This window comes from Numenius arquata, chromosome 11 (genome assembly GCF_964106895.1).
Source record: "Numenius arquata chromosome 11, bNumArq3.hap1.1, whole genome shotgun sequence".
Classification (NCBI taxonomy): domain Eukaryota; kingdom Metazoa; phylum Chordata; class Aves; order Charadriiformes; family Scolopacidae; genus Numenius; species Numenius arquata.
In genome coordinates, this window is record NC_133586.1 from 6972610 (window position 1) to 6987976 (window position 15367).

The window sequence follows — 15367 nt, forward strand, 5'->3', positions numbered from 1 at the left end:
GATACGGTATATTGGGAGCTGGAGCATCCAGAGACCATCCTGCTGTATTAAAGATAAGCAGCTGCTCTGGCTTGACGTCCCATAACAACCCAGTACAGCCCGAGGTTCAAATATCCGACACACAATTTCTGAAAGGGGCCAGCACCAAATACTGTATGCATAATAATATATATTATTATTATGAGAAAGGAGTTCACAGAGGCCCGTGGCTGACAGTTCCTGTTTAAAGGCTTACACTAATTTGTGCAGACTGCACCTCCCAAGTATCCAATAACGGGAGAGCAGAACATCAAATACGTGTATTTCTTCTTTTTTTCTTCCCTTTACATTCAACAGGGGTTAATATAAAGAATTTTCCACTTAATTGCAGGCTCCTCAACAAAAAAAAAGAGAGGTCAAACTATTTTAGGTGGCCAAAATACTCCAACGCCTTTGCCCAATCACTCCCAACATCGATTTTTCATTTAAAACCCAATTAAAGAAAACGGAAAACTCATTACAACATATAACATACACGCTAGTAAAGCAGCTTTGCAGATCCCACTCTGTCACAAACCAAAATGCAGTGGGGCAATAACAAAACTGCAAACTTTCTGAACAAGAAGCATCTCTTTCCAAGTCAGCTCCCGCTCTGCAGTCGGATGCTTTTGTAATATTAAAGGGATGCTGCAGGTATAACAGCGTGAAAAGAAGAGTCAGGAAAACTTTGCAGAGGAAAAAACAGATTTTTAATATTTCTCCTTTGGTACAAAACTACAAAAAAAGAACAAAATACATTGGAGGTTCTGCTGGGATTTCACAAATCAAGAAAGAAATAATACAGAGACAAAAACAAAAAGTAAAAGCAGAGGTACAATTACATACAATTCTACAGAAATCAGTGCAGTATGGAGACGGGATCACTAGAGCCAGCTACTATTCATAGGTATATCCACAGGCACATAGGGCTAATTTACACCATGCAAATAAGGTTTTTTTTACTCTTAAATAGATTTCTCAAGCTGTCTGTGAAGTGTACGGCGCAGGCCCGGCAGCGGGGGCCGGCGCGGGCAGAGGGCGGCAGCCGAGCGCCGCGGGAGCCGGCTCCGCAGAGGCCTCCAGCCGGCGGGCTCCCGGCCGCCATCTTACAGCCCTCCCCCTTCCTCCATCTTGCGGCCGCCGCTCGCTCCGGGGCTGTGGCAAGGCCTCACAATGGCAGAGCGCAGCACACGCAGGGGAAACAAACAGCGGCGAGTGAGAATTTCTGACGCTGAAGTAAGTGAAATGGAGGATTTTTCAGGAAGGAGCGGAGGGTGAGCCGTCACTGATGGCTGCCGGTTCATGGCCCCAGCTTGGTTTCGAAGGAGAGGGGGGTAATGGCATCGTTCCCTCCCGGCAGGGCTGGAAAATCGAGTTGAGCTGCCACCCTTCCAGGGCAGGTCACTCCTGCCTGTCCCACTCCTACCTGTGACAACCAAAGGCACAGCCCCACGCACAACCGTCTCACTACACTCTGCCACCACCTGTCCCTTCCTTCCAGCCTACTCTTGTCCACCATGGCCCTCCATCACCATGCTCTCCTGCTACACCCCACCACAGCATCCTCCACCATGGCTCTCTATCACCGTGATCTCCTGATAAACCCCACCACAGCGTCCTCCACCATGGCCCTCCATCACCATGCTCTCCTGCTGAACCCCACCACCAGCATCTTCCACCACATCTCACTGCCACCCTCTGCAGAGTTTCTCATTGACCACATCCACAGTAATGATCTGCTGACATCTGCTCCCAACATCCCGCTCAACCACACCGTTTTGCAACCCAGTCTACTTAGAGCAAGTGATGAAACTTCTCCATTAGAGAATTTTCAGAGTGTCTGGGTTTGGTTTTGTTCCAAGAAAACCAAGAATTTGTTAGGAAACACTGCCACACCACTTCAGGAGAAAACAGTCCAGCAGCTCTGGGGACAGCCGGTTTCCACGGGCAGGGCTCGGCAGGACACCGTCCCACAGAGCCTCCTGCAGGGACGGCGACTCGACCTCCACGGAAGAATGGGATCTAGAGGCCTCCAAACCTCTACTGTCAAGGCACAAAGTGACAACATCAGGCTATGGTTGAGTCCCACTGGCGTCCGTGTTCCATGGGGACACATGGAAGAGGGAGACGCTTATATCAGATTCATTAGCAATAGCTGGAAGAAATTATAACCACCCAGGCTAGACTGAGGCCAGGCGGCTTTGGCAGGATTTGTTTAAATGCAGAACACTAATTACTGGCCTCCTCCCACGCTGAAGCTCTTTTGTTTCTCAAGGCTCCCAAACTTTATTTCAAGGACACAGGGACACAGCCTTTCTACACATCGATAGCCGTAATTAATGTCCTTTATCCACAGCATTACCCGGACACTATAATTCTTTTTTTTCCCCCCAAGATGTGAACTGTATCATCTGAAGAGAGGATGAATCCTCCAGGGACAGATGACATACACATCTGCATGTACAGGTATGCGCACGCCTGCCCTACTAGGGGAAAAAATGCAGATGAGAAGTGCTATGTCCTTTTGAAGGCTGTTGCAAATAATTCTTTTTTAATAAACAACCTGTTCTTAAGGCAGAAGAATACATGCTTGTCTTTACTTCTACATTGATGGAATAAATAAATAATAATAAAAAAAAAAGAACTGAAAAGGCTAATTCCATAAGGTAATCCTTTCTAACTCTCACCGAGACAATCAGGAAGCATTTCTACCTGCCAACAGAGTATAAAGGATTAACAACATTGTATGTCAGGTCAGGCCTTACACTGTACAGAACTGGAGATTTAAGTCCTCTTTTCAGAAGCTATTTTTGGAATACACCCTGCTTTAACGCCCCTAAGTTAACATCCAAACAAGACCTACTTCCAATTAAATGATCACTGAGGGATAAGCTATAATCGATTGTCACAAAAATCACAATTCAACCAGTCCACCCCCCTCCAAATTCAGCAGAGAAACAGCCCTGAACAAACAGAAAGCTGCAGTTGGGCCCTTGGTAACTTCCTCGATGTGAGAAACTCCTATAAAAACTGAGATCTGCTAAGGCTCAGCCAAATACGCTCCCCTGGTTTCTAAGAAATACTTCAGGCTATAATTCTGTTTTAATTAAGAGCCTGCTCCTGACTTGAGGGGGAAAAAACCGAAATCATCCCTTACCAAGAAGGACACATTTCTTCCAAGAAATAAGTAGCTGAACGGCAGCGATAAGACCCTTTACAATCAGGCATCTATGTTTACAAGGCAATTACCACGTGCCTGAGGCCTCCTGCCTCAGCGTTTAATATTTCACATATGACTTCATTTTATAGAGGATCATCTTTGCTAACAGCAACAAAACGTTTTATAAGCTCTCAACCAGTACAAAGATCATCTGTGTTCCCAGAAGGGGCAAGACAAGCTGAAAAAATGACCCAATACACATTTCTGGAACCAAGAGCTGACAAAAGAATGGCTCTAACAGAGACCATTCTGTCCCAGACTTTAAAATTTGGCTTTTGATGGACAGAATTTGAATTTAGCCAGGGGGATAAAGGAGGATTAATGACCCAAGACCCTCCCACAGGCCAAGCTCCTCTTAAAGAATTGTTGTGAACCTTCTGGATTCAAACTTGTTTAAATTTGAACACCAACGTTCTGCTGGGCTTCACAAGCTCAGCAGACACTCAGCACCAGCGAAACCACCCCATGCAGGCTCAAGAAGGTCCTCGGCACGAATTCCCAGGGCTGGATAATATCAGAAACCAAATTTATTGATCCCTTCTGCAAACATACACTTAACCCTTATGTGTTGTTGGGCACAGCTTCATGTGTCCTGTGGATAACTGACACCCAGGTGTCCATCCATGTCTTGGCTCCCTGCCACCAAAAGGCCAAGGGCAGTTAGCTGGGAGACACCCTCTCCCACCCATCCTCACTCTACAGCTCATGTTCCCAGTACTCACCTGGTGCTTAGGCCGGCACCGACTGGGCTACTGGACTCCTCCATGAGCCACTGGAACTTGTTAACACTTCAGAAGACGAGCCCAGAGAAAGAGCAAAATAGGTCTCTGCCGGCTTAGTGAGTAAATCGGGACCAAGCCTTTACCGGAACCAGGAAGAGTGGAAGTACACCACGTTTGGTAGCACAGATGAGCTGCAGAGGAGAAAAGACCCCAAATTTGGGGCAGCAGCAACCCAGCTGTTCAGTTTGGCCACCACTGGGTCCTCAACACCCGTCTCTGGCAGAGCCAAGCCAACAGCTCAAACATTCCAACTCCATGGCAACCTTCAAACGTCCAAAGTCAGCCCAACGGACCTGCTGCCATATGGCACTACCGACCCACAGGACGGGCAGCCAGGCTGTGGCTCTCCAAAGCGAGCAGGATGTCTTCTCCAGACCAGGCCTATCTGTCAGGTCCAGCTATACCAGTATAAGAGGCTTCTCAGCCCCCACAGCTCTTCAGCGAGAGCCACCAGTCTCACCCATCCACCGGTAGCACCGGCCCTAGGTTCACTCCAAAGCAGAGATCAGCAAAGCCAGTGTAGGCCACCAATTTAGAACTATTTACACTGATGTGTCTTCCTAAAGTGACCTACACACCAACTGTTGTACCCACAAAGGGACAGTGACAAATCACAAGATGCCAACGCACGGACTCAGCAGGATACCGTGATGCTGTTAAACATTTCCTTGAATATCTGATTTATAAATGTGATGCTCCCTCTCATATATAAGCATATATGAAATGCCTTACATATATTGCAAATAAAACCCAGCACCATCAGTTAATGATGATGCACCCACCCAAGTCACACAGTAGCTGTAAAAACGCACCAGATCACATCAAATTTCACCTCTAGGCTAAACAAGGCAGGGAAGGAAACACAAGACTGACTCTGGCTATAGATCACCTGGTGAAGAGGCGATAACATTTGATAAAGAGGGGATAAATACGTGGACCACAGAAGACTGAGAAGAACTTCACGGGGATTCATCCCTTGCCTTGTGGAAAAAAAAAACACTTGGGGAAAAAAACACAGCAAATACTATAGTTAAGTGTAGCCAAGGCCAGAGAGTACATGGAGCTTGCAGGAGAGCAAAGTGAATGACACTCAGCTGGTGATACTGAAGATAAATTCACTCCTAGCCTTTTTGAGTTCCCTTTATTTTATTCTGAGAGTCTGTTAAAAAGAGTGATTGGTGCTTGCCTGTCTCGCGAGGCAAAGATTTCCTGAGTGATAAGCATTGAGAAGGGTCGGTCAATCCAAGAGCTCTTCCTGACTTACTTCCTGCAGGCAGAAGTGGAAACGGGGAGGAAGGGAGGGAAGAAAAATATTCCTGCTACTCTTAATATCCCTGCCCACTTGTGGTACCTATTTCTGACAACCATCGGTCCCAAAGCAGGAACTTAAACCAGAATATACTAAACGCACCAGGCTCTTCATACTGTTTAGAAGCGACTCTCAAACAACTTTTAATATTCACAGCATAATTTGGCCAACTCTGGGCAAGCTTTCGAGGGGCACAACAAACCCTCCCAAGGTTACAGGACTGCCCAAGCCCGATAACCAACATGTCCTTCAAAAAATACAAGAATACTTCCACAACCTCATTTTGCCACCAGCGACTTTTTTTTTTTTCTTAAATAGGCAAGCAAGAAGAGTTACCAAGGAGCATATACGCATTTTCCACCTCTGACTGCAAACCTGGCTCGCACAGGTTGGGTGTTAATTACAGTTACTCAGCACTAGACTCAATAGGGCCCTGGTGCTACTGGGAACAACTGTGGAATTAAGCACTCGGCAGGTACCCTATCTAAATAACCATCTGAATTGGGCTGTGCTGGTTTCCAGCCTGGCTCAAAGGAGAGGAAGGGGAGGAGGCAGAGGGAAATCTTTCTGGCCACCGCTCCTTGCCCCAGCACAGGACTCCCAAATGCCAAAGGCAAAGCAATCCTGAGCACACAGTGAGCTAAATATATCCCTCCCCGCTCTGCTGCGGCTCCCTGTAGAGCACATTGGGCTATCCTGAATCACAATTTTCCAAAAGTGGTGGGGTGGTTGGGTTTGGTTTTTTTTTTTTTTTTTTCCCTCTCCACTACAAAGACACCACATTATGCTCGCATAAGCAAGCAAAATGAGCAGTTCATTCACGACTGGGAGAGCTGGCGCTCTCGCTCTCTGATCTTTGAGCCAGAGTCTGAAAATGCTTGGGATGTTTAGTGGGAAAAGAAAAAAAAAAAAAAAGAAAAAGAAAAAAAAGAAACAGCACAGGGACAAAAGGAGTCAAGACCTGTCTGATTGATTAAGGAGCGCCATTCAGGATCTCCAAAAGCAGCATCCTTCCCCTTCCTTGCACAGAAAGGGAAGGACAATTGCAGTTCTCAGCGTTTTGAAAAGGGGCCGTCTCTCCCTGCCCGGGAAGGCGGCGGAGCGTCTCCTCATCCACTATTTCTCCACATCCACCACCCGCTAGAGGGAGGGACCCTAGCTGGTCCCGGTTCACCCAGCCATGGAAGGAGCCCACACCTTCCGCCGAGGCAGGCAGGGGTTAACTCGCTGTGCTCCTCTGCCATTCCGGCCACAGCTTCTGCTTTGTCCCAGCAGGGGACAGCCAGGCTGAGGCTCCATGGCAGCACAAAGGGGAGTCCGAAGCAGCCGATTTTTTGTAAAGGCCATGGAGATGAGGGGAGGGGATGGACACACAGTTTTGGTTTAAATCAGTACAGAAAGGGTGGTTGTTTTTTCTCCCTTAACAATTGCAGACTTCCTTTAAGACCCAACAGATTAAAGACATGTAGCAATACAGCAGTTTAGGACCCAAAATCATTAACAAGAAGGTGGTGCACAAATTCCTTTCTGGTTCCAGATGAGCTGCAGTTCAGAAAAGCGGAGCCTGACCTGGCCCGAGGGTTTTCTTCCCAAGTGACTGTTAAAAGCTGTTTTTAACCAAGAGATTTAAGGCTCATCATTAGGCCTCCGTTTCACAGACAGCACATAGCATTCAAAGCTCTCAACCGGTGACAACTCTGTAGTTAAGAGCAGAGGTTCCTCCCCACGAAAGAGATGCAAATGTCTCCTATAATGAATACATTAGCAATTCTATTAAGTCATCTACACCTGGCAATAAAACTTGCCAGAAAACAGTAAATAGTTACAACACAACTTCTTCCTACGGAGCCAGGTGTTGTGGAGCTGGTGGATCCTTGACAGTGGAACAGACCTGTCCACAGCCGGAGTGAAGGCTGAGGACCAGGGAAGTGTCCGGTGTCCCATCCATAAAGTACCCGGTGCTTGGCAAACCTACGCCACACCAGCCCTGCCAAGACCAAAATCCACACAAGCGTTACCAGCACAACACCAGAAGGGCACCTGAGATCACCACTTCAACCTTTTTATAACAACCTTAGAAGTCAAGGCCAGAAAAACACACCATGGCTCAGGTTAGCTAAGACCACAGGTAAATATAAAGCAAGCTGTACACTGGAAATTATAATTTAGCAGTGACATAAGCGCTCCTGAACATTTGGAAAGACTCAACATTTTGCTGCTTATATCCAAAAGACAAACCCTGTTCCAAGAAAAGGAGGCATTATCAGTGTGACAGACTTTGAAAAGGTTCACTGCAAGTCACCAGGTGTGAATTTTTCATCTAGTCTATTTTGCTTTCATTTCAAGGATCCTTCACAGGATATAAAGGTGGACTTCACATGCACACCACCACCTGTTGAAAGAGCATCTTCAAACGACTTTTCAGCACGTCTTTTAATAAAAACACACCAGAAAAAATTATGTAAGACACCATGTCAGTAGAACAGTACATCCTTTGCTAGAAGGCTGCTTATATCTAATTATGGTAATCCAGGCCATACCCTCCCCCTGTGCTCCTCTGTTGGTGTTTATTTTCCTTCAAGGAGAGGAGAGAGAATGCAGAACAGAATCTTCCCCCATCCATTATCACCACTTTCCTGAGCTGGATTTCAGCTTGGGGCAATGGGAGATTTAGAAGCGCTTCTCCACCCCCAGAACTTAGCAGCCTAATTTAACATTGCAGTTCCTTCTGGAGCTGTTGTCTGTAACGTGAGAAACAAGATACAGTGAATATACACTCCTCCAGGAGATGCAATTTCAGCGTGAACTGCCAAACCCACCCAAAGTAGGTTTCCTTTAGCTGTCTCGAGTTCAGAAGCAGCAAGGCCATTGCATCAGAAGCTTCAGTTGAGTCCCTACACGATTGCCCACAGCCACGGGTACTTGGCCATGTGGCCGGTCCCACTGCATCTGCCACTGGGACCTCAGCTGCTCCCTAAAACTAGCAGTGGTAAGACTGAATAAAGAGACATCTAACTATAAAAATTCCTCAGAAACAGGCTTAGCAACTCAGTAACCTGCTAATCATACAAACAGCTTTCTGAGACTATGGGTAAGATATGAAAACTTTTAAAATATGAAAATATGAAAAGATGGGAACTGGTTTCTTCCTATAGCAAGTTGGAGAGGTTAAAATTGAACATCACTGCCTTCCTGGCCCTCCCTCTGAGCTCTCTTAAAGGCCTAACACAAAGCTAACAGTGGAAACGTTTTAGTGCAAAACGTGGTTATTGCAGCCCAAATGCGGGCAGCCACGCTGCTCCCAAGGCACACCCGTGAGATCCGGTGTTCTCAGAAGTGCCATCCCCAGGAGCGGTGGGGGTAGGACCCTGTGGCACCACACCACTGTGCCGCTTCTCCCGCAGCCGTGGGAGAGCTAGGCTTCGGCTCATATAGGAAGTGAGGGAAGGTGCAGATAAGGGCAGCCGTTGCCCTCAGAGCACAGCAGGTGAAACATCAACCCGACAGAAAGCGGAACAGGCTCTAATCCACCATCTCGGCCACGTCAGCTCCTCTTGGCCGCAAGCACCGGTGGCATGGGCAGGAGCGGGGTGGGAGCATGCGTGCACCCACGTGCACACACACACAGAGCACACACTTTGGCAGGGTCACAGAATTACCCAGGTGAGAGCTTTATTCCCATTTTCCCATTTTTATTCAGCAATTTAGAGAATAGGCAAAATGTCATTAATTAGCTTAAGATGTTTAACTGAAAAAAGAACAATCCAGAAGAGATCAAATTGCAGCTAAATGTAGCTTCTTGCAGTTGGTGAGGCTTTTTTTAATAGCACTGTGTGTATTGTATCCACTCCTGGCAGCAATCACTAAACAGGAAACAGAGAACTTGAAAGTCTCAGAATTGTGCATTCGTAATTAGATGAGACATTTCCTTCGAGAGGGTAATGTGAAACAGAAGTAACAAAGCAAAACAAGAACAATCTCCTTTGTGCTGCGCAAGGATTACATCACTATTCATATGAATTCCTTGCACATTATTCCTTTTGTGTCCTGCACTGATCAAGCATTTTCCCTTTTCAAAAAAGCCTCCGGACAGCTTCATAAAGGGTTAAAGCTTAAAAAGGAGCGGGGGGGAGGGGAAATCCTTGTTAAGAGAATCCAGCAGCGCAAATGAAACCGAAAGACTCGGTACATACACGATGGTGGCAACAGCTAAAATATAACCCGTCAGCCTGGATGAAAAGCTGAAACCCACAGTCAGAGGCGTTTTAATAAATGCGTTTAACGTTTCCACTCAGCTCAAAGAAAATCAGTAGCAAAACACACGTTGAAAGCAAGAACGAGTGTTAATGGTTTAAGGATGCTGAAAGCCATAACACTATTAAAAAAAAAAAAAAAGTCAGATGTTCCAGGAATACTACGATATTCTGCATTTCCTTTCAAAGTTTATAAAAGGAGAAAAAAAAAAAAAAGAAAAAATCGGCACCAAAAATAACCCTGCTCCTTTTCAAGCCACTTGCTTCTTAAAATAGCCTGCTCTATTAAAAAAAAAAAAAAAAAAAGTACTAAAAGCCCGCACACGCCAGATGGGGAGAAGCGAAGGAAGGCAGCAAGGCGCTCCAGGGCTCCCAGTGCTCCCAGTACACCCAGCGGAGGCGGTGGCTGGCGTGGGAGCGGCGTGCGCAGCCATGGCCGCCGCCGCCATCCGCCCGCTTGCAGGGGAGCGCAGCCAATCCCCGTCCCCGCCGGCCGCCATGGCCTTTGAACTCCCCACCAGCGACTTCCTGCCGCTCCGGAGCGCGCACAGTGCAATGCAGTATGTCTGTCAGCTCTGCGGCACAAAGGAACAGCCATTTTGTGACTCAACTGGACCCGCACCAAAATGCCAGGCGCTGCAGCCTTCCTTTCTCCTCTCACCGGGAACCGGGGCTTCCCCGGCACTCTCGGAAGATTAAAGGGATGCCCTCTGCTTTCATCCGCAGCCAAGGAGGGCGATTTTTGTTTAACGTCTTCGTTTCCCTCCTCCCCCCCCCCGACCAAATCCTCTCTCATATGTAACTACATCTTCATAAAATGGCTGCCACGTAAAACCAGGGTGCTGTGCTCTGCGAGGGCTGCAGCACACGCTGCACAACGCTCTGCCTCTCTAAAGTGGCCGCCCAGCAAAAAACAACGCCATTTCAGACCTCAGACTGCCAGCTCCCCGAACAGAAAACAGGCTGAACCCGCCACAGCCCCTTTTATCTCCCCAAATAAATAATGTTTTAGCGCCAGAGAAGCCAAGACGCAAGGGTTTGCCCAGCCCTGCAGCTTCCACAGCAGCAACCATTCCCACCCCGGGGTATTTCGGAGGTGCAGGAGCAACTGCAAGAGATAGAGGCTGGGGAAAACGAGAAGAACACCGTATCCACCGCCTGTTCCTTGCTGTCCCATACAAAACTCACTCCTGGAGGTCAGGGGGACCCCAGCCTGCCCCTCACCTCCAAGGCTGACACCGGGGTTCCACCATGGAGGTACCCTTTGGCAACACCTGCCTTTCAGAAAGGCTGCATGGACAATGCCAGAAAACGCACCAGCAGTTGGTTCAGTTATTTAATGTGAGTCCCAGAGAGGCAGGTGGTGGTCACCAGTAACTGCAGCATCCCAACTTTTATCCCAAGGTGGAGAAAGTTGCATGAAATCAACCAGCTTCAAGTTTGGAAACATCTACTGTCCATATACAAAGGACAGTTTTTGCTGTTCATCTAGAAAGGCACCAAGCACAGCCCTCCGCTTCCAAGCTGTAAAGAGTTAACACCATTTCCCTCCCCAAGAAGAATCATCTGTTTTAGGACAATTCTCAGGTACTTTTGTTTATTCAGCACATGCCTTTGTGTTTCCTCAGGATGGGAAAGGTAGGAATCAATTCCAAACACATTCCCATGTCAGGACACTAAGGTGGTGTACAGGAATTGTGTTTTCTTCTGCTTAAACACCTTTTTCTAGTCCTGAATGTTTGCTTCTCAGGCCCAGGTGAATGTCACGGGCCATATCTACCTTTTCCGCCCATCTCCACCACCCAGGCCTCCCACCAGGCTCTGGGTAACAGGACTTCAGGTATTCCCATGGATGCCAGGCTGGTCCCACGACCAACCAGGGAGACAGCTGGCCATCAGCACATGAAGTGCAGCCATCAGTGCATTTCTGGGCTACAGTAAAGCAAAGCGGTGGCTTGACTTCCTAGAAATCATTTCCCCTACAACTTCGAGTCAACCTCAGGAAGTAAAGCCCATTTTTACGACATTCAGCTGACTCACAGCTCAGAAATAAGCTCGACGGGGCTCACTTACAAATATCCTGTGCTCGATTGTTCCCACACTCCAGGTGAGGGGATGTTACCCACAGAAAGTTCATTTCAAGAGAAAAAAGAAAAAAAATCGTCAAGGGGGAGAAGGGAAACCTCACACAACAGGTGTTACATCCAAATCGATCAATTATATATAACCTTTCAATGAGAACACCAAAAGCACACATGAGAGACTATGCAAATATAATACCCCTAAGGACACAAAACCCAAAGGTTTTCTTTCTATGGAACTACTGCTACATGTCTCCAATTTCATCTCAGACTTAGCATATTTCTAACACCGATAAAATACCTTAAATCAGATTTCCTGAAAAAAAAAATATACTTATTATTGCTTTTGCTGGTAAAACCACATTAAAAAAAAAGAAAAAAAAACAAACAACAAAAAAACCCCATAAAGACTTAAATAACCATACGTAACTTTAAAAAAAAATATCAACTTTTAAAGGCAATATTTTGTGTGCAATATTTGCAGTAACATAAAGATAGCATGGTTTAAAAGTCTGATATTGTTTTAAACTGCATTGTTATAAAAGCTCTGTATAGGTGCTATATGTAATGCTTCAAGAGTCCCTGAGGCTAATTTAGTTAATAATCATTTCAAATTAAACAAAAACTTACCTAGATCCATTTTAGGATTTAAAATTTGACTGCAATTTTAACAAATCCAGAATAGCATCCAAGTTTATGCTAGAAGGTTACAGTAATTTGAAAAAAATATATATTCCCACAGTATTTTGAGTTTGTGTGTTTAAGGAAGGTTAAATACTGAACATGAAGAATACTATTCAAACCCCTGCAAACATCACATAAAGCACATGTGATACAACAGACAGTTCAAAATTCTTTTTTATTAATGTTGGTTAAAAATTACTGAAGACAACACCAGAGGAAAAGAAACAGGCCACGATTCAATCAAAATTAACAAAATGCAAAAGTCAAAGTGTATTTACAAACTAGAACACAAAAAGGCATATAGTTTAATTTCCAATTTTTGAAAAAGCCGATTCCTTAAATACAAAATGAGCAATTCAGTAATTATACTTCTGCATTCCTAGCACACAAACATTTCCAGTATTTCACATGTTTCCCACATCAAGGTTAAGTTTATAAAAATCTGTAAAGAATCTCATTACTCAACAAAAGTAAATAAAAACACTCGGAGGAAAAATGTATCAAACAAACAAGCAAAGCATTTGGAGGCTCTTGTTACCAGTCCCAGTGTATATTTTATAACCTGAAATGCTATCACCAGCAGGAGAAAGTCTGGTTAAAATGTATCAAAATATTCTAAAATAGCTAAACAGTATCAAAGTTCGACAAGCTGAAATAAAATTTGAAGTAAGGGGTATCGGACAAACAGGCACTTTCCAGTTTATATTTCAAAATGAGCTTTTTTTCATTCATGTAACTTTTTCTTGTGTCTATTTACTATAATTTACTACTACACCAGGCTTCTGTATGGCCCTCAGTTAAAGTTTAGACTTCTGAGATTCTTCAAAGAAAAATTTGCCTTGTATGTAAAATGGTGCAATGCAGCAATGGCTAAACCGACAAGGTCATTTTTCACAGCACAAAAAACCTAAAAATTGAAATTCAAAAGGTGGAAAAACAGAATACAGAGAAAAGGGCTCCCCTGAATAAAGGTACAGTACCTTTTGACTATGACATGGGCCCTTAAGTCACAACACAACTTTCAGAAATTGCTACCAAAAAAAATTAGGGTGTGGCATGCTAACAATCTCAAGGTCATTCCTTAAAAAGGAAACAAAATCAGTAAAATGTTTTGTATTAAGCACTGACAGTAACCCAAGGCTGTCAAAGTAAACAGGGTATTCACAGGTTTTACAAAAAAAAAAAAAAAGAAAGTTGATAGATCATACCTCGATGCATTGCTGTGGACTGAACCCTCCTCTCCTTGGCTTTTGTCCTTATTTCTCATCATCTTTTTATTCTTAAATATTAAGAGGGGGTCAGGGGTGTCTGTTTGCTTTGAAGTCCTGTGCCCAGGTATTTACTGTCAAAAGTTGAAAGAAAGGTAAGGTCCCAGTTCGTTTCACTGGCTTTCATTATCAGGAACAAAGTCCTGACGCTGCAATGATATTGTTATAACAATACACAACACTGATCAACACGGCAAAACAGAGATTTAAAACAAATAACCGTTTTTAGAAGAAAAATCCGGGAATAAACACAGCAGAGGAGCATCCTGCAAACTTTCCCAAAGTAACACTGAATGCAAATAATCTCTGTATCTTATTGCGTCATCCCAATACAGCTCAAATCGGTCGAAAATCAAAGTACTCAAAACGGCAGAAATCTAAAAATTATTAATAATAATTGCTCACCTACCTGATCCATGCACCGCCGCCAGGACCAAGTCGATATTAGTTTCGGGTAGTGGAAAAACATTAGATCCAAAATATTTAGAGTTACAATGATAAAATACGAATTTCAGAGAATGAAAAAAAATATATATTCTAATCCCAAAAAATATGCTGCCGATAAAGCAAAAGAAGCGATAATTAGTAGAAAAATGTCCGGGGGAAAAAGCTCATTAGGAGAGCGCACAAAAATGGAGGTACGCCATGGCTTCTAAGCTGGAAAAACAACGACCTGGGCTCTCTCCACGGCTTCTTCTTTCCAGCAAGGCACGAAAAGGGAGCCCTCAAAAGCTGCTTTTCTGCCCGAAAAAGGTCGGCTCGGCCCCCGATTAGTGCCCAGGAGAGGCGAGGGGCTGTGGGGGCCCCCTGAGGCTGCCCGAAAGTTAGGGAAAGTTGCGTAAAGTGTTGGGGAAGGCACGGAGCTGAGCGCGCTCTCTCTAAGGCACAGCCGCCATCTAGAGCTCCTTCCCAGCTCTGAGCTCTGCCTTTGATTGACACTCTCTACATTTACCCCACAACTCAGGTGATGTACCATAGACCCACCCCTTCATTTCTACCAAAAAAAGAGATAGCCTCCACCTAAAGGGTGCCTGCTACCCCCCACAGCCCCGGCTGCTCCCAACTACCCCAGCTCAAGGGGCACCTTAACCCCATGTGGCTCAGACACCCTTTTGAAACCAGGAAGAAATGGAATTTGTGCCTTTTGTTTTAAAGATTTGCTAAATATTTCAGTGCCTGGGCTAAAATTACTTCCTCCCTGGACAGGAAGTGGTGCTCTTACAAGCCATTTTGAAAGACTGGAAGTGGAGCTAACAGCCATGAGGGCACCAACAGCCCACCTTGGGGGCTCAGCCCACCCAAGGGGTAGCTTTTTCCCCATTCAGTGGCAGTTGCCCCAGACAACAGCTCCACCATTTGTCACCCAACACTGGCACGTAAAGCATGGGACAAGGGCGCCAGGCGCTGGGACACAAGCCCCGCATTGCTGGGAAGCCCCTCCAGCTCGATAGCGCCTCCCTAGTGGTTCTCCCCGACAACAAAAATCCAACAGCCACACAATTTTCATGGGTTCCGCCAAGGCACTACCGTAAAATAAGGCTGACACCATTAAAGGGGTTATTTCTAATTCCCATTTCTTAACCCATTAATGTTCATTAACAGGTTTTAATACAACAAATTAATTTTAGAGCCATGTAATAGCCAAGCTGTACAACTGGAAATCAAGCAACATCTCAAATACAACATCATAGTGTGGAGAGGATGTATCCCCTGGGAAATGGAGGCGATCCAAGCATCCCCGAACCTCTTGGA

General features: G+C 45.4%; 1 protein-coding gene across 1 annotated transcript in view; it reads right to left on the reverse strand.

Moving 5' to 3' along the window:
• Positions 1–14532, reverse strand: part of CHD2 (chromodomain helicase DNA binding protein 2) — a 54151-nt gene extending 39619 nt beyond the window's left edge. The window contains exons 1-2 of the mRNA XM_074155568.1: positions 14025–14532; positions 13556–13689 (exon numbers count right to left, since the gene is read on the reverse strand). Coding sequence (XP_074011669.1) covers positions 13556–13617 — 62 coding nt within the window. The 5' untranslated portion in view covers positions 13618–13689; positions 14025–14532. The remainder of the gene's footprint in view (positions 1–13555; positions 13690–14024) is intronic.
• Between the last annotated feature and the right edge of the window lie 835 nt (positions 14533–15367).